This window comes from Diplotaxodon limnothrissa, linkage group LG11, assembly GCF_057381915.1.
Source record: "Diplotaxodon limnothrissa isolate DT_005_m linkage group LG11, D_limnothrissa_male_GT1.1, whole genome shotgun sequence".
Lineage (NCBI taxonomy): Eukaryota > Metazoa > Chordata > Actinopteri > Cichliformes > Cichlidae > Diplotaxodon > Diplotaxodon limnothrissa.
In genome coordinates, this window is record NC_140606.1 from 39,088,528 (window position 1) to 39,108,596 (window position 20,069).

Sequence of the window (20,069 nt, forward strand, 5' to 3'; positions counted from 1 at the left end):
AAATCTGTTAGAAAATGAAGAAACTACTGTGTTCCCATCTACACAGGAGCACGACAGACAAGCTGCAGCTGAACACATCCGGTCAGAGGATGAATGTATGAGCATTAGTCTTAAATCAGTTAAGCTGTTGTTAGGAAAACGGAAGAATCTGGACTGGTACCTGTAATATCCTGTAAGTATTTAAACTTTTTTATTCGGCGGGTCTTTCACTCATTGACAGAGCGGTTTAAAGCCTGATTCATTCAACAGCGCTCTGGTATTTGTAATAGTGCAGTTCTGATTTGGGCGCCACGGTAAATCTATCAGCTATCAGACGAGATCTCCAGAGACGTGACCCAGCATCGCGTCCTCTCCACAGAAACGCAGCGATCAGAGTCTCAGAGCTTCGTCTCGTGGCCTCTCTGTGTCTCGGCTCCGCTAATTATCCGGCTCCACAATCCGCAGCTTCGCTCCATTTCTCCTCTTCTTCTCCTCTCTGTTTTCTGTCATCACTATCAGCAGTGACAAATAGGTTTAATCTCTCCCAGCCTTCCACTTTCTCTGAAGCTCAACCACAAATTGGCTGCTGGCCTTCACCGCTGGCTCTCTCTGCCTCTAATGGAAGTGAATTGGACTCGGCCGTTTGGTTATAAATTGGTGGTAATCGTCCCGGGATGCAGAGCTGCTGTCTACCGAAAAATGGGATCTGACTCACCCTGTAGCTGTGGGCTCGTGTCAGTGAAAGGGATCCCTGTAGAGGGAACATTTGTGGGACGTTTCCTCTTCCCCTGCATGTCCTACATGCTGCGACCGATCTCTGCAGGCTCAATCAGACCAAACCTGCATGCAGCTTACAGACTACAGTGACAGAAAATAGCACATCTGCTTTTATACACCTGAAGCTGAACTGACATTGTTAGTGCAGCGGCTCAGGTTGTGATTTCAGGTCCTCCCTAAATTATTACTGCATACAGTCCTGCAATAAGCTATTACTGAACTATTAACTTCATGTACAGTGTCAGCGTTTTGCATTCATTCGTTCATTCGTTCATTCGTTCATTCTCCCTTAAAAAACAAACCTTTATCTCTTTGTGGGAACGTTATTCCCACCACTGCTGGACGGTGGGAATAATGAGCACATAAACAGGGAGAAGGTCCAGCCTCAAGATGACAGAGGTCATTTTTTAAACTCTGAAAACATTCCTCACTCCCAGACAGCCGCCCCTCCCCCATCTGTCCAAGCTTTCTTCCTGCTAAAAGGGAGTTTTTCCTTCCCACTGTCGCTGTTTGCGTCTGATGTTGGGATTTGATGCTATATAAATAAAACTGAATCGAACTGAATTACAGTAAATCATATTTGTATCATAATCAAACCTTAAAAATCCATCCAAAGGCTAAAAATCCTTTATCCAAAGATTTAGATTTAACAAAGATCACACTTAAAAAATAAGAATAAAAATATAGTACAGAGGAGCTGCAGAGGCACCGAAACAACAAAATGCTGCAAAACTATGAAACTACACAAAGAGAAACAAAAAGATCCACAAAGGCTTAAGAGACATAACAAGAAGCAGGAACGACTCCACCAGCAGACGCCAAACGCCTGTTTCAGAGGCCGCACCGAGCCCTGGTACACGGCGGTTGTAATGATCCATCGGTGAGTGGACATTTCTCCTTTGACAGGAACAAACCGAGCACATGAGCTGTTTCTGTTTCCATCATATTCTCTTTGAGTCTTAATCCCTCAGACTCCTCCCTAAATCACCTTCAGCGTCTTTAATTTTCAGGTTATTCTCTCACATTTCTGATTGTGCTGAGAACTTCCAGCTCTGGCGTTAAAAATGCACTTTTTCTCTCAGAGTAACTGAGCTGCTAACAATGTGCATCTTCGTTAGCGGCGGGTCAGGACTCCTTGGCTGCGAGTGTGTCTCTAATTAGAGGTTTTAGGCGGCTTCTCTGGACGCGTGACAATTGTATTATGATCATTTGAGCCGCACGAAAACTCTCGTCACAATGAAAGCCAGCCAGCAGAGACGCCTGAGAGCTGCAGTCAAAGCTCCTCCACCTACACCATCCTCTCTGTGTGTCATGCTAATCCAGGCTAATGCTAACACTGATTAAGGAGCTAAACAAAATCCCATCATGCTTCCTGAACACTGGATAAAGAAGCAGAGTGGAAACAGAGCGAGACTCTCACACGTTCCTCTGTGTTCGTTGTCATGATACGTTGTGTGGCAGGCAGGAGAAGGACCCAGGATGCAGATTCACAGATACGGGGATAAACTCAAAAAGCACAGCTTTATTGCTGGCCACGAGAAACAATACAAAATAAACTAAACTGGGAAAACTAAAGCATGAGCTGTACAAGGAACCGAACCACGGGGAGGATAACACACAACATGAGGGAGAACGCGACGCCGAACAGAGGGAGACTCAGACAGAAATACACAGAGGGTAAACGAGGAAAGTGGGCACACACGGGGAACACAGCTGACACTGATAATCATAACGAGACAGTGCGGGGTGAACTGAACATGACATGTACAGGCACAGAGGTTCAGACAGGAGGAGAGAGAGCACGGGGAAAACACAGACATAACGGGCTGGGGAAACATGAAACAACCACAAAGGGAGACGAGGGCTCATAAATACATAGAGGGCACACAGGGGGTAAAAGCCATGAAGGGAAAACACTTAGGGAACAACACAACAGGGCAACTCAGAAAACATGGCCTAAATAAGGAACGAAATACAAAAATACAAGGAACTAAGAATACTGGGCCCACATGGCCCAGGACCATGACATCACCCCCCCCCTAAAGGGCTGGCTCCCGACAGCCCAAACCCGAAAAACAAAACAAAAACAGAAAACAACCCACCCAGGGCGGGAGGCGGGGGACCAGGACGGAGGGACCAGAACGGGAAACAAAACAAACAACAGAAAACACAGGAGCACATGACCATAGTCCAAATAAAGTTCAGGGGGCCGACCCAGAGCCCACAGGCACAAGAGTTCACGGGTCACACGGTCGGGGGGGCCGACCAGGCGGGTGGCACAGGTGACAGAGCTGGTCCGTAGGCCGGCCGTGCGGAAGGCAATGGCGGCGGCGACGAAGGAGACGACGGAGCAGTTCAGGAGGCCGGCCGCGCGGAAGGCAGCGGCGGCGGCGAGGGAGACGACGGAGCAGTTCAGGAGGCCAGCCGCGCGGAAGGCAGCGGCGGCTCTCCAGTGTCAGGCGTGCTGGCCATGGCCCGGTGGGCACAGGACCAGACGAAGCACAGGCTGAGGCTGGACCAGACGAAGCACAGGCTGAAGACTCAGAGGCTGGACCAGACGAAGCACAGGCTGAAGACTCTGAGGCTGGGCCAGACGAGGACGAAGACTCTGAGGCTGGGCCAGACGAGGACGAAGACCCTGAGGCTGGGCCAGACGAGGACGAAGACTCTGAGGCTGAAGCCGGAGCCGGACCAGGCGGAGTAGGAGCAGCTGATGCAGAGGCCGGACCGGGCGAGGATGAAGGCTCTGAGGCTGCAGCTGACGAAGCACAGGCTGGAGCTGCAGCTGACGAGGCACAGGCCGGAGCTGCAGCAGACGAGGCACAGGCCGGAGCTGCAGCAGACGAGGCACAGGCCGGAGCTGCAGCAGACGAAGCACAGGCCGGAGCTGCAGCAGACGAAGCACAGGCCGGAGCTGGACCGGGAGGAGCAGAAGCCAAAGCTGGACCAGGCGTAGCAGAAGCAGAGGCTGGACCAGGCGTAGCAGAAGGTGGCTGGATGGGCTCCTCGGGCCCTCCAGCTGATGTGGCATGGTGCTGGACGGGCTCCTCGGGCCCTCCAGCAGATGAGGCGTGAGGCCGGACGGGCTCCTCGGGCCCTCCAGCTGAGACAGGAGGCTGAACGGGCCCCTCGGACCCTCCAGCTGACGTGGCATGAGGCTGGTGCGGTTCTCCTGAACCCCCAGCTGACGAGGAAGGTTGCTGAACGGGCCCCTCGGACCCTCCAGCGGAGACAGGAGGCTGAACGGGCCCCTCGGACCCTCCAGCGGAGACAGGAGGCTGAACGGGCCCCTCGGACCCTCCAGCTGACGAGGTAGATGGCGGCGTGGGAGCCGCGGAGTCCTGGATGAGCTCATCCGAGCTCCCAGCAGGAGCTGATGCAGAGCCAGAGAGATTTGAGACCCCTGGCTGAATGTTAAGCTGACCAGCGGACCGTACTGCTATCGGGGACTGGGCTACAGGAGCTACTGGAGCCTGCGCTACAGGCGGCACTGGAGCTACTGGGGCCTGCGCTACAGGCGGCACTGGAGCTACTGGGGCCTGCGCTACAGGCGGCACTGGAGCTACTGGAGACTGAACTGGGGGTGACACTGGAGACTGAACTGAGGGTGGCTGCGAGGGAGCTAACTGAACTGAGGGTGACTGCGAGGGAGCTAACTGAACTGAGGGTGGCTGCGAGGGAGCTAACTGAACTGGCCTGGGAGGAGAAACACGAGCAGGAAAAGGAGCAGGCTCAGAAAAAACTGTCCGAGAAATGGCAGGCTCAGGGTCGACAAAAATAGCTCTATCAAAAATGAACCCGCCGTCCACTTCATGTTTTGTAGTTTTAGCATTGTCCGGTTTATGGCGGCGGGCGCGCCGCCTCCTTCGAGCAGAGGAAGCTGGCGCGATGGGCGCTGATGGCGCCAACACAGAGGGTGACGTAGTGGTGAGTTCCCCGTCGTCCGCCCCCATCCTTGCCAGAAATGAGACAGGCGAAAAATAGCCTAAGCGGATCGGAGACGGCGAGCGGCTGGTAGGCTGTGCAGCAGGTGAGAGGTCCTCCTCCGGGATGAGCCAGGGTTTCCACCGGAGCTCGTCCTCCCGATAAGCCCGTAACACCTGCTGCCGCTCTTCCTCGCCAAAGTCTATGGCTTCCGTTGTCTCCGTGCGCCACGCCGTGCGGCCAGACCGCGGTGAAGACGCGGAAGCCGGCGGGGTGCGGGCGGAAGGTGTGTCAGTGGCGAGCCTCACCGTTCCAACTCTGACCGCTACTGGCTCATGAGACAGCGGCGATGACACCCGTTCACGGGACGGAGGTGTGGGTGCTGAGGCGGCATTCAGGACCCTCTGGGCCAGCGCACGGGCACGAAGCTCCTCCTTAAGGGGGCCCAGGGAGTCAAACGCCTCGACGAGGTGGGGGAGCTGTCGCAACCGTGGCTCCCGCAACAAAACGGCGTCCACGGCCGCCAATCCTGTGGAAACCACACTTGGATCCGCGCATCCGATGATGCAATCCATAATGCGGCAGAGCCGGTTCAGCTCCTCCCCTACCTCCTCTGAAATGTCCGCTGAGTCCGACATGGTCGCGTCGTCCTGGAGGTCCGCGGAGGGGTTGTGAACTGCTGGGTCCATATCGTGGTCGCGTTCTTCTGTCATGATACGTTGTGTGGCAGGCAGGAGAAGGACCCAGGATGCAGATTCACAGACACGGGGATAAACTCAAAAAACACAGCTTTATTGCTGGCCACGAGAAACAATACAAAATAAACTAAACTGGGAAAACTAAAGCATGAGATGTACAAGGAACCGAACCACGGGGAGGATAACACACAACATGAGGGAGAACGCGACGCCGAACAGAGGGAGACTCAGACAGAAATACACAGAGGGTAAACGAGGAAAGTGGGCACACACGGGGAACACAGCTGACACTGATAATCATAACGAGACAGGGCGGGGTGAACTGAACATGACACGTACAGGCACAGAGGTTCAGACAGGAGGAGAGAGAGCACGGGGAAACACAGACATAACGGGCTGGGGAAACATGAAACAACCACAAAGGGAGACGAGGGCTCATAAATACATAGAGGGCACACAGGGGGGAGAGAGAGCACGGGGAGAACTTAGACATAATGGGCAGGGGAAACATGGAATAAAACATAAGGAGAGACGAGGGCTCACAGATACACAGAGGGGCACACAGGGGGTAAAAGCCATGAAGGGAAAACACTTAGGGAACAACACAACAGGGCAACTCAGAAAACATGGCCTAAATAAGGAACGAAATACAAAAATACAAGGAACTAAGAATACTGGGCCCACATGGCCCAGGACCATGACATTCGTCTCTTCGTGCAGATTTTATGTTCAGCCATGAAAGCACGTTAAAAGCAGCTCACCTGTGGGTCAGACAGGTACAGAGTCTCTGCAGGTGCCGCTGGCTCGTCGTCCTCTGAGCACGAGTCGAACCTGTCCTGGTTGTAATAAACTTCTGCAGCCCGGGGATCCTCAGGGATATCTGCACACACGTACAGCAACAACTTCAAAGCAACTTCAACAACCAACACAGGAGAAGACGAAAGTCAAGCAACCACAAAGACGTGCGGCACGACTGCAAACAGATGAGAGCAAAGACAACAAGACAGCTGACAGACAGCGGAAAATGAGAATAAGCAGACAGAATATGACCAAAGACACTCAAAATGAATTCAATAAGACAAAACAAAGACATGCAAGATGACCATAAAGAGACTTTTGTTTGCAGCATCCTGGTGATCAAAGGGTTAAAGATCCATGACCACGCCCAGTCTGGCTGTGGCGCTTATAATGTTCACAGAGCCGCCATCGTGACTCATTGAGCCAGAAACAGCATGAAGCAGAGGAGCTGGGGCTGAAGGGGGTTGTAAAGCTGCTTGCAGATCACAGAAACCAGGATGTGGAAACTCCTCCCTATTATTGGGTAGAAATGTTCAGTGTTTTACTTTAAGCTTCACATGTAATCGCATTCTTTATCTGCAGTGACACCATGCCGGCCCGTGTGCGCACTTCTATTTAAAACGCACACAGCCGAGGACTAAATGTGCTCATAAAGTGAAGCGAGAGGGAGGAGTTGATGGACAGAATGCTTCCTAACCTCTTTAGTCTTGATGGATTTCATTTGTCTGCTTTACCAGGCGCTGCGTCTGGGTAATTATTCCTGCTAACGAGCTCGGAGAATTGTAAAGATGGAGGATGTTTAATTCATGGTGTCTCTGAGGTCTGACAGAGCCTCTTCCGCCACTATCAGCCAATCACACGACAGGGATTAAGGAGAGGGCGGAGCTCTGGGAGCATACGTGAGGGGAATCTACCATGAAATAAAAGGTTGAACTAAAAGATGCAGAGAAAAGTCAGGGAGAGGTCAAAGACAGGCCGCCGCCTCTACTGCGATTTCAATAAAAATAAAATGTTCTGAGCTCCCAAATCACCCGACTGTTCAGATTAACAAGTTATTTACAAAACTGGAGTGTTCAGCACCTGGAAAAACCCTGTTACAGCGTATCTGCAAGTTCCTTGATCAGATTTAACCCTTTAAGACCTGCCAGAACCAAGTCCACCAGAGCTTATATTATATTTTTACCTGCTGTGGAGCCATTTTTGGGAGCATTTCAAGTTGCTATACATCAATACAACCATTACAGCCTAAATGTTAATAATATGTATGCATTAAGTGCATAGTAATTACATAAATTGCAAAAAAAGTGCAATAAACTACAAAAAAATTGAAAATAGTTTTTGTTTTTTAACATATATTTCTAGTTAGAGAAATTTAAGAGGCTTGTCCCTCAAAACTGTAAATACAAAAAAGTTGCACAAAATAGTTTCCACAGGAAATTTATTTTGAGTGTCTTCATAGTTTTATTTTTGAAATACACCAATTTTTATACACTGCAGGAAAAACGAAAATAAATATTATACTGCAAATTTGCAAAAAAGCAGCATGTGCATCAAAATAAACTATTTCCAGCAGTGCAATATGAGTCCTCAGCATCCCAGAAACGACACAGAAAGTCATAAAGTCAAACATAACTTTTAAAAACACCAGTATAGGCTCATGAGATCCTGGTGGTAAAAAACTACATTTCCGCAAAATGACATCACTTCCGGTTTCGGGCAGGTCATGGCGGACATGCGATAGTTCGCTGATGGACGTAGGAAGTGTTACAAACAGCTGATCGGATCGGCAAAGCGTGTTTCTGGAATATTATGTTTTTGTTGCTGCAAGTGCTTTTATGCAGTTTTTGCAAAGCTATATGTGGAAGGAAACTGTGACCGAGGACAAGCTGATGGCATAAGATGTAAGTACAACTCCTCCGGTTTCATATGCAAAAAAATTTATTGCGCTAGCTCACGTGGTTGCAGAGCTACCGGGATTTAAAAATAGTTACGCAAAACAGAGCGTGCTGCTCCGACCGGCTTCAAAGGGTTAAGGCAGTGATTTTACGATCATTTCCTGCAGTGCCTGCAGCACAGTGCGGAGCGGCTTCCTAAACTTTCCTCCCACGGAGGTCGATTAACTTGTGGACAGCGTCACAACACGTGAGCTGGAATGGAAAAGGCGTTCCTAAACTGGATGGTCGTAATTAACTTTTGGTTGTTGCTCCCTTGTCAGGGAGGAAGTTTAGAGTAAGTATCTCAGGTGAGGGGAGGGTGAGCGAGAGGCTGTACAACGGATCGCTGTCTACAGCGAGGATGAGGATGCTGCACTGGTCTGTTGAGATGAAGACGGAGCCAAACGTCAGACCACAAACACGTTCATCTTTTCCTCGACCCTGACGACGCTTCCAGTTCCTGCTGCTCAAAAACATCCCCACAGCATGACGCCACCTCATGTGGATGGAGGATGACATGGTGCTGAGTCAGGTGACCCAGTGTGGAAGTTTGGATTCTTTGATATTTGGGGATTTAGTGCTTTTCTCATCATGTAGTCTCGTGTATTTTCTGGCTCTCTAAGTTCTTCAGTGATTTCTTTGTCTTCATGTTTGTTTCATGTCCCACACTCAGTCGTGGCTCCGTGTCACAGTTGTTACTCTTGTCTCTGCTCCTCGTGTTCTGTCAGCCTGCGTTTCAGTGTCGGCCTCTGGTTTCCTGTTTTATTTTGATAGTTCCATGTGAGTGTCTTTGGTTTTGCTTCCTCCCCGTCTCGTTGTGTGCCCGCCGTGTTTCCTGTTCCCTCGTTGCTCTCTTGTGTATTTGAGCCCTGTTTGTTGTTGCGTCGTTAATAATCACACACCCTGATTGCTCTGGCTTTCCTCTGCGTTTCCTGAAAACTCTGTTTCGGTTTTGTTTTTCTTCATTGTAATGTTCCCGGGTTCTGTCACAGCACATGAAGCCTTTTTCAGTTCAGCCTTTGGTTTTGGTCCTGATCCTGCCTGCTGCAGCCGTAACATGACGCACTGGCCTGTGATTAGTGCTGCCTGATTGGATTAACCGGTCAGTGTACCTTCCTGACCTTCCTCACCACGAGCTCTGGACAGTGTTACATGATTCTGAGAGTGAATGACAGAACGAGCTTTCAGTCACTGTCCTCCAACCTCAGTCGCTCAAACACAACTCCTCGTCATCACATGAGTCCAGCTCAGGTGGTTCAGGCATCTGATCCGGATCCTGTTTCAGGTGTGTCCTACTGAGAGGACGTCCTGAGGTAGACGTGGGACATGCTGGAGTCAGAGCTCCTCGTGTTCCTGATGAAGACATGGGAGGCAGCGGCGTCAACTAGCGGGTGTCTGTCCTGTGTCTCAGGCTGAAGGACACCTCTAACGATCCACTGAGCACTTCCTCTCCACCACTCTCCTCCTCATGCGTTTAAATGCATCTACTTCACTTTATCAACTCCCATTTTCTCTCCTGTGGTTTATATTTCGTCCCGGTCTCTCGATGCTCCTTCTTTTCTCTTTTCTCTCCCCTGAACCACCGAGCAGTCGGGTAGGAGGCTGCTCCTCCCTGATCCTGGTTGTGCTGGAGGTCTCAGTGGTCCTGTGAGGCTCACGTTCTCTCTGTAATCCCAGTGAGCTAAAACTGAGCTGAATGCAGATGCTTCTGTCAGAAACATGGAGCTCGGAACTTGACACATGTAAACAGAACCAGCATCCCAGTGACGGACAAACGAGACTGGATTTCATTCGAATAAACCATAACATGAGATCAGCTCCGAGTCTTTTACTCAGTTAACATTAAACTGATGGATCAAATTGTTCACTCATTCTTGACTCAGGAGATATTTTACCAGCGGCTCCTCTGTGATATCAAGCTGTCTAGAAACTGATTGGCTGAGCTCCAGCACCATGTGACGCGAGGCTCAGGTGTCGGCTCTGCTGCTGAGACCACAGCGGCTGTGACTCTCCGAGGAGCTGCCGCCTGTCGTGGGTCGTGTCGGAGCTCTCGGACCCTTTAATGAGAAAACGGTTTGAGGAGCGTGAAGCTGGAAAACTAAAATAAGACGATGCCGGTTTGGAAAAGGTGACGTGTGTTATGATGAAAGGCTGGCAGCAAAATGAAGCTTTCAAAGTTCATTACTTAGAAATGGCTCTCTGTGGAGACACTCGCAGTTTAACGTGTTGAACCAGAGCCTGCAAATAAATCAAAAACTAATGATGAGTCACTTTAAGGACGTGACCAGCGGGAGTCTTTCCACTTCCTCCTCGCTGTTTCAGAGCAGTGACCAAGTTCTGCGATGGCGGCTGTGAAACGCAAACACTGGTCTTCTTTTAAAGCCGACTAACACCCTGTTTCACAGCAGCTCCAGCTCCTCCAGCGAGATCATTCCCAGGCAAGGCAAGTTTATTTATACAGCACAATTCAACAGCAAGGTGATTCAAAGTATTTACAGAGACATTAAAAACAAAAACAAATAAAAATCAGGATTTAAAATGGAAAAAAAAAGGTAAGTTTTGAAATTTAAGCTTAAAAGTAAAACAGTGTGGATTTGGTGCTTTATTCAAATGCAGCTCGCTCCACAAACTAACTTTCTGTTTTTGTCTCTGAGCATCCGGAGGAGAGAAAATCTCAGGTTTCATTACGACTTCCCGAGCAGTTTGATGCAGTCGAACCTTTATGAACTCAGCATCGAGCCAAACGTCCTGTCGGCGGTTCCTCATCACTCAGCGTCTGTGCTGCTGAAGGACGCCTGAAGTGTAAGATGTGGATCTGATCCCGAACGTCACGCGTTCACCGTCCAATCGAATACAAACTGAAAAGCTGAGAGCTGGAGGAGAGCAGAGCCACCTAGTTTCTGTTCAGAACTATGAAAACATTAAATGAAGTCTGTTTTCTTGATGTGAATCTAAGTGTCTGTGAAACGCCGCGGGGCCACTTCATCCCTGAAAACTCTCCGTGTGGAGAATCGAAATTCCATCTGCTCCCAGGAAGCATGAAAAACCAACGCAGCTGCTTCCGCTCATATAACAGATTTCTGCTTTGTACATAAAGAGCTCTGTTTCTTTATTTGTGAGCTCCCTGCAGGCTCACGTCTCCAGCTGCGAGTTTCTCACCAAACTGATCAAACTCCAACGGCTTCCTCTCATAATCGGTCCTGCTGGATCGCGCTCGCGCTCGGGGACTTCACGGAGGTTTCAGGTGTTTCCCAGAGAAACAGGAAGTGCTCCTCAGCTGTTTGCTGATGTTCAGTCAAAGTGTTTTCCAACACAGCCGTAGGAAGGACGCTGTCGAGCTGAAGCTGTTTATTCTCTTTTATCTTCTCCATGTAAACTGGTTTGAACTGCTTCCAAAGATGTCGGCAGGTTACTGGATGATACTGATGTTGAGTCATTTTAAGGCGCTGAGACTTTCACTGTCATCCACGTTTCTGCTTCCTTCTCTTGTGCAAAAACCTGAATAACTCAGATATAACCTCAGCATTCTCCCACAGCTGCCCTCAGCTCTGAACTGTGCTCATAAAAAGTGAAAAATCCAGGAGGGACCGATGATGAAAGCACGATAACAAAGAAATTTCAGACTTTCTTTGTCTCGCCTGAGCTGATTTTTTACAAATGACATTAACTTTAATGAAATTTTCTGGCTGTTGGCCTTCCTTATTACCTCCGAAGGATTTTTAGATAAACGTATGATTAAGCTGCTGAAACGCAGACCCCTCTGGAGAGCTTTTGCTTCACATTAGCTGCAAATTTTATTAGTTCGAGCTCGCTGGCTGCTGGGTTTATTTAGGAAACGTCAGTGACAGAACACGGGAGCAATATGAACCTGAAGACAGATCATAACTGCAAGCTGAGGAAATGTTCTCCAAGCCTGTTAGAAACACTTGAACAGACACAGCCTGCGTAATTTAGCCGTCCAGCGTGAAGCTGAAGTTTCACACAAGCTCCGAGTTCTGAGTTTGATGTGGAGAAAAGAGAACCTGCTTTAAGTCTCAGCCTGAGGTTCCTACTGAAGAAGCCTCCAAGAAAAGACATTTTCTGACCTTATCAACATAAATATATATTATTTAATGGTAGAACAGACATCCCCAAACTCAATAATTCACAGTCTGAATCTGGTCCGTACTTCGGGACCTCTCAGAAAAACCTGCAGAACCATGAAAAGAACCGAAAGTTTCTGATGTTTGTTACAGAAACAAATCTGAAGCTGCTGCAACTCCACAGGAAGCACGTTTCACGTCTGCAGCGCGTTCGTCGTCCAGACTCTTCAGAGGAGATGCATCACCGTGGCAACCGAGAAAACGAGCTCCGGAAAAAGTGTCGAGTGTTGTAATTTAGTTACATTTAGTTACATAACATTTTAATGATATTTCACATGTTAGAACTCAACACGTCCAAGTTCAGACGTTCTCACTCTTTAAGAGCTTTTTAAAAAACTTCACAGATTCATCGGACGACCGCTCGATTCAAGGTTAGTGCCACAGCTGCCCGAAATAAACAATAATCACTGTTTATGTTCATGGTTAATCCACCAGCATGTGCAAGCCTGATGATATTTTTATCACTATAACATAATTATTGTTGTAATCCTTGAATTCAAATGTCCTGTAATACAAAAGGGCAGATAGAAATAATAAAGCACATTATTATTATTATTATTATTATTATTATTATTATTATTATTATTAGATGCTGAATTACACGTATTTCTTTCATCCCTGAACAGAAAAATGAGTTTTGGAGTTTGAAAGTTCATCTTGATTCATTTCCAGCTGCTTTTGTTTGTTGTTTGCAGAATAAAAAACATCATTTTTAGTTTCAAACAAATTTTTTGACAGATTCTAAAACATTTGTGTTCTTGTTTCAATGACTAATACATTTGTTAAGCAGCGAATGTGACCACAGCTTTATTGTTTTTAATCTCTTTGCACTTGTTTTTGGTCTTCTCGCTCGTTTTGTGTTTGTGCTCTTTAAGGTGGTTTTTGTGACGCTCCACCCCTCTGGGAAGCTCCACCCCTTGGGAAGCTCCGGCCCTCTGAGTCTGCGCCTGTGTGCTCTCTGCGTGTACGCGTGGCGATGAACGAGCCGCCATGTCTGTTGTTTTCTCACCGTGCAGTTCTGGTTCTGACTCGTCCTGCTTCGGTTTTGGCGCCGACCCTCCAGCGTTCTGGCGATTCTGGCTGCTGATTGGCTGAGCCTGACTCTGGCAGGCTCCGCCCTCTCTGCTCTCCTAACGGTTGGTGGAAAAGCATTAAATGAGTGTTTTACTGGAACCCAGTTAGACTCGGAGAACAACAGAGAAACCCACGAAGCCCGGGTCGAGTATCAGAGGAACAACAAAGTGTTTCTTACATTCAGAACATCCACACTGACTTTTTGGAAATGGCGGCTCCTCAGTTCCCTCCTGCGGGTGTGGACCTCCTCGTACTTCTCCTCAGCCAGTTTCCTGTAGAGGACAGAAGACACGCTGTGAGGGTAACAGTTCCTTCAGAAGGTTTTTCTCTGATCCCCCTCCAGCTCGCCTCCTCGTGCACCTTTAGACCACTTCCTGCCTCCGTTCTGTCTCCCTGACAACCATCTGCACTCTGCCACAATAAAGATGCTTCAGGGACGTGGACACGTGGTTTATGCCGCTCTGCCCAGCTGCTGTTCATGGTGCCCTTATTCTGCCTTGTTTTACACTTTGGTCATGAAATAACCTGCAGAATATATAACAGTATATAACCTGTAGAATAAATATGCATAAATCCTCATGTTGGACGGGTGGAGGGTTGTAGCTCTGCAGCTACAACCCTCCACCCGTCTCCTGACAGCCTCAGCATCTCTCTGTGAGAGCAAACAGGGAACCATAACCTTATTTCAGGGTAGTGCACAAGTTTCCTGGTAATGAAAGGTGGCTTCTGGGGCGCCCGCCACCAATAAAGGAGGTGATAACAGCCTGCTGGATGTGTCCACGGGACAGATAACCACAGATAACCACAGATAACCACAGCTGTTTAATGGGCTTGTAAGTGTGTAAACAGGTGTGGAGTCAGCAGCTGCTTCATTAAGAGCGAACAGGGAGGATCGGCAGCGTATTTGTGGATAAATCTCTAAGTTCATGTGAGCCGGACTTGATGAAACACATGTTCAGGTTCTGGTTCCGACATAAAGTCCTGCAGGAACCGCCCGCCTGCTGCCAAACAGCCGCGCCGGCCTGCTGTCGTCCCTGCCCTCCCATGTGATCTCCGTCTGCACGCCATCTGACGAGGATCCGTGTTGGCGGCGCGCTGGCGTCGTTCACAGGCTTCTGAGCACATTCACACTTTATTACGCACGCAGTGACGATAACAAGCGTTTAACGGCCCCCTCGCCGTGACGAAAGTCGATTAGCACGCCGGCTCGGGGGGACGGAAACCAGAATGTGTCAGATCCAATTTGGATAATGTCACTCTGCTCTCACGCCGCCTGATCGAGGTCACGGCTTTGAGTCCTGATGGAGCCGCCTGCTGCTGCCCCTCGTGAAACAGGAAACAGGAGTCTGGATCGGAGTCGTCCTTCCTCCAGATGTAGATTCATCAACGCTGATTAAGCCTTAATGTTCATCGCTGCACACGACCATCAACGCCAGCAACAAACACACGGCTGCAATTTCATTTCTTTGTAATCGTTCTGTGTCCCGGACCGTCGGCAGACAGAAGCAATCTCACGATCCAAGCTGTGCTGTTCCTTTTTATGTGTGTTTGAAGATTACACATTATTTTGTTGCATTTTTAATATGTTAGGTGCATATATGAGTTTATCTGAACGCTCACTCTGTTTGTAAAAGAGTCTTTTTGTGTTTTTGTCCTGCTCATATCTTCTTATGAAAATAACTCATCAGCCTCACATTCAGACCACCGTCGGCTGGAAGTGAAGCTCCACCCAACCTTCTCTATATACCCTACGTGTCAGGTCTATGCATACCAGCGGGACTATAATGGCGTGGAAGGCGGCGCTGCAGAGATAAATAAGCTTCACCTGAGTCTCCCGGCCTCCTCATCAGCAGCCTGCAGTTTGCGGAGTCTCATCCTTTCTCTGGGGGTCATCTTCTCCACCTCTGACCTGTCCCTGAGCGTCTGCAGGTGAACCTTCGTCTGCCTGCACACACACACACACACACACACACACACACACACACACACACACACACACACCCAGGGCTGTGCAATCACCGACTAAAGGTGCTGGTTCTACCTACTGCCTCAAATATGGAGTTACGTGAACTCAGTGATGATGATAATTATCTCAGAGTGATTTCATCTGCAGACAAACGTTAGACAGGTTCGAGTTCTTTAGTTTAAAGTCTCACTTGATCACTTTTGAAGCAATCAGAGCAAAGAGGAAATGTGAAGCTGCCGTCAGTCATGCTGTTAAAGTCTACACGAGTCAGGAGCAAATCAAAGGTTTCTGAGGCTGAAGAGGACGAACACCAAACAGTGGCAGGAGATGCAACCGTCACCGGGAGCGTTGACTGTTCAGGTCAGACTCAGTTTTATTCACACGGCTTTAAATCCCAGGAGCCGTTTAGTGTGCCAGGTTATTGTGTGTTTTATTTCTGGACGTCCCGCCGTCCTCATCTGCTCTGTGCAGCTTTGTAAGGACGACCTGCCGCTACCTCATCATTTAAACGTCGCTACGCTAACTGAAAACTTAACTTAAAGAAAACTGAAATGCTGAGAAACGTGCGGAGCCCCCGCCCTCACAGTTAAATCCCGCCTGTGTGACTACCACTGCGAGGACCCTGAGCCTGAGGACGTGTCAGTCTGTTTGAAGGTTCAGGTTAGACCGCTCGGTGTTCGGCAGAGTCGTTCGTAACGTGAGGTTAAAGAGGAAACGAATGCATTAAGTCAACGAGAGGCCTCACAAAGAGCAGCGCAAACGTGTGGGTGTGTGCGCGTCGCGGGGATGGATTATCTGTCAGCGAGCAGCGTCTCGTCTGTCAGCACACAGAGCAGGAGCCGCGCTCGCTGCTGCTCTAATTATAGCAGCAACACTCTGAGGGGAGGCTAAACACTGTGTCTGTGTGTGTGTGTGTGTGTGTGTGCGCGTGTGTGTGTGTGTGTCTGTGTCTGTGTGTGTGTGTGTGTGTCTGTGTGTGCGTGTGTGTGTGTGTGTCTGTGTGTGTGTGTGTGTGTGCGTGTGTGTGTGTGTGCGTGTGTGTGTGTGCGTGTGTGTCTGTGTGTGTGTGTGTGTGTGTGTGCGTGTGTGTGCGTGCGTGTGTGTGTGTGTGTGTGTGTGCGTGTGTGTGTGTGCGTGTGTGTCTGTGTGTGTGTGTGTGTGTGTGCGTGTGTGTGTGTGTGTGTGTGTGTGTGTGTGTGTGTGTCTGTGAGATTGGATCTCCTGTGTTTGAGGAGGAAAATGTAATTTAATCATCCTTCTTATTAACCTCTGTCTGTCTTCCACAGCATGTCTTCATCCTGTCTTCCTTCTCTCACCCCAACCGGTCGCAGCAGATGGCCCCGCCCCTCCCTGAGCCTGGTTCTGCTGGAGGTTTCTTCCTGTTAAAAGGGAGTTTTTCCTTCCCACTGTCGCCAAAGTTTGATTGTTGGGGTGCAGGATCTTTATCTTACGATATAAAGCATCTTGAAGTGACTGTTCCTGTGATTTAAATAAAATTCAACTGAAAGCACGAGACAGAGAATAATATTGATGATTTGAGAAACACTGAATCAAAGTCACATCATTAAAATTTGCATAAGAATATTCTTGTAAATATTTTTATGTTTAGTTATTCGAGTTAAAAGTTACACTGACTTTGGTATAAACACAAACTGGTGTTGGTGAGAGAGATCGCTGTGGTTCAGACGGCTGTTTACTCAGCTCCTCGCCGGAGATTCGTTAGACCAGTTGTTACATCATTTTCACGTTACTCCTTAAAAGGACCACACATGCATTACCACATGATTAACAGTTAGAGGAACAAATTCCACACACCAACACGAATCCCTATCCTAACGAGGACACACGCGATCTTTCTCTTAGTATTTATGTACGAACACAAAGCAAAGACGAAAACCGACCCAGACGCATCAGAGCGCCGCGGTGATTCAGCCGTGGACACACGAACAGGTGCTGACTGCTCGTCGCTGCTTTGTTACCTGCTGCAGCTTTGACAGCACTCTGTGCGTCGGTGCTTTTGCACAGTAACTGTAACAGTAATGTGACGGCTCCGCCGCTCTCCTCCACCAGCACAGACCTGAAATCAGCTGCAGGAAGAAAGCATTCCTGTCCACCCAGCGTGCAGATACCTGAAGAGCCTTTGTAACATGAGTAATTATATAACTGTGACTGTAATGTGATTACTGAATTTACTGCAGTAATGTTACTGAAAACGTTCATGTGATTCATTTAGAGCACTGTCTGTTATTCTCCCTCATTTCCTGTTGTGCACAGTCTGCACCGATCACTCACCGAACACACGTGATTACATGTGATTACATCACACATCACAATAAAAGCATCTTTCGGTCCTGAACTCTAACTGGAAACGTCAGTCCCACGCTGACTTCCCGGAGCAGCTCTCTCCGTCTCATCTTTCACCCTGTCAGGCCACCTCTGCGCTCCACACGTCGACTGAACGCGTGTCTGAGTCGCTGTCCCGCCTGCTGCTGTCAGCTCTTTTTGATTATTTCTCTGCCGTCAAGGATGCAAGCGAGATCAGGCTCATCTCGTCCTCGCTGGATCTTGGCAGAGGCCTCTCTGCATGTTAAACTCAGTCAGCTGCGTCACAGATTCAATTTGAAAGTTGCACAAACATCTGTGGAACAAACGCCTTCTTCAGGGACCGCTTCAGACCGCAGGGACAACAAACGCACGCCTTTATCCTCCTAAAACTTAAATGTACACCAACTGTGCTGAGCAACCTGGATGACAAAAATATCAGGATTTACAATTTGTGGTGTGATTTACACCAGTGTGTCCTGTTCAGCATCATTTCCTCGTTATACTGCAGCCTGCACCGCGCCTCTCCACTCCTCCTCAGGTACAGAACGTGAAAACTGGATCTGTGGGTAAAATCTGCAGGAAAGTCTCTGACTGCAGCCCGTTCGCTTTCCTTCCTGCAGCAGCAGCAGTTAAATGAATTCCTGCTCTCCACCTGCAGGTGTTCCTCCATCAGCCCTTCCCACGATGCACCTGTACAGCCTCCAGCTCAGAACCAATCACAGCAGAGGGAAATGAAGCTGCACAAAGCTGGTGTGAAATTCCCTTTAACCGAGGTCTGGGCTTTTTATCTGAATCCCTTTCATCTTGTTTCACAATGACAAAGAACATGTTTTGTCTGAAGGAGGCTCAGAGCTTCCACACAGACAGCAGCCTGCAGCCACACTCCTCATCTCAGAGTCGGTCTCAAATCCTTAAAAACTTCAAACCGGCCAAAGATTCGGATCACGCCCGAAGCGGTTTGATCCGACACTAAATACCCGAAACGTCACGAACGACCAAAAACTAAGCTGAGCTTTGCAAATGTGTGGTCAGAAGAAAAGGAGACAAGGTCCAAAGGCAGAACATGAGACACACATCATCCGCCTGATAAAAATAACTATAATAACCAATAACAACTATTTTAATTCTATTTTGAAAATACAAAATTGAGCACCAGTCAAAAAGGAATATTAATACCAACACTGCACACGGGGCCTTTAAAAGGTTACCAGATGTCAGATTTGCAGTCGTAGCCCTGGTGGCTCAGCACCTCTGGGCTCATGTAGTACGGAGTCCCTGTGAAGGTGGTGGCCAGGTCACATGATCCCATCAGCAGGCAGGAAACACCAAAGTCACCTGGAAACATGAGAAGCATCATCCTGATGACTGATCTGCTGTTAAACTGAATCTGAACATCTAAAGAACCTGCAGAAGGTCCGTGAACACCTGGACCTGCACACGCCAAACACATGCTCTGTGTCACGGTGGGCCGATAACGTCACGGGTACATACATCCCACAGATACTGAACGATCCACAGACCTGCGTGATCCTCACCACGCTTTGCAGAAATCATAAAGAATCAATGAGCTGTCCCACAGGCAGTGAAGGTTTCCGGCACCACGCTTCAGACCCGGTTTCACCCTTTCCTAAGCTTCAGGTTCGGCCTGAACGATTTTCCCGCTTCCTTCCAAGTCTTCTGCTTTTTTGTTCTGTCTATAAAGAGCAAAGCTGCATTATTCACCTCCAGCAGCCCTCAAACAGCGACAAAAAGCTCTTCAGAGCTCGACGTGGGAACATCACGCTCTGAGACCACGAAGAGCACCTGAGCCGAGACGTCAGAGGTTTAAATAACTTCTGTAGCAGCAACGGAGCCGCGGAGAGTCAGAGACACTCGGTCGCTCAGCTGTGAAACACACAATGAACATTTAAAGTTGGAGAACGCACTAATCCAATGGAAATGGACCAGAGTGTCCGCTACTGACCCCGACAGCTCCAAAGCAACAGCCAATGAGTGAATGAGCAGATCTGTGGATACAGATCTGGAACTTCTAATTCTACGCTGATGTATTTGAATATCTGATTAACATAAGGCTGATCGTGACACAGTGAGACGACACCTTTGCTGACAGCTACTGGAAACCACTAACTGTGCCGAACGTAACGCCGCTCACATGACTGCACAGTAGATCTGCAGCGTCTCTGTGGCGTCGGTGCTCCGTGTGTGCAGCTGGTAAACTAAACTCTCACAGAGTTCTGGTTCAAAACTGCAGACGGCAGCAGCAGCAACAATCTGCTGAGTTTACACTCCACACACTCAGCGTAAACCCACTTCCTCCCGCGTTACTACCCACTCGTTAGCTGGAAGCACGCTTCTATTTGCGGCCCTGTTTGTTGTTGTTGCTGTTAGTGAGAGGAAGAAGCCCTTTTAGGCAGCAGACAGTTTTGTAATACACGCACAAACGTGAGGAAAG

General features: G+C 48.7%; 1 protein-coding gene across 1 annotated transcript in view; it reads right to left on the bottom strand.

Moving 5' to 3' along the window:
- Nucleotides 1–20,069, bottom strand: part of nek11 (NIMA-related kinase 11) — a 51,217-nt gene that overhangs the window by 12,945 nt on the left and 18,203 nt on the right. The window contains 5 exon segments of the mRNA XM_085364956.1: nucleotides 6,140–6,258; nucleotides 13,262–13,382; nucleotides 13,505–13,598; nucleotides 15,152–15,271; nucleotides 18,826–18,952. Coding sequence (XP_085221082.1) covers nucleotides 6,140–6,258; nucleotides 13,262–13,382; nucleotides 13,505–13,598; nucleotides 15,152–15,271; nucleotides 18,826–18,952 — 581 coding nt within the window.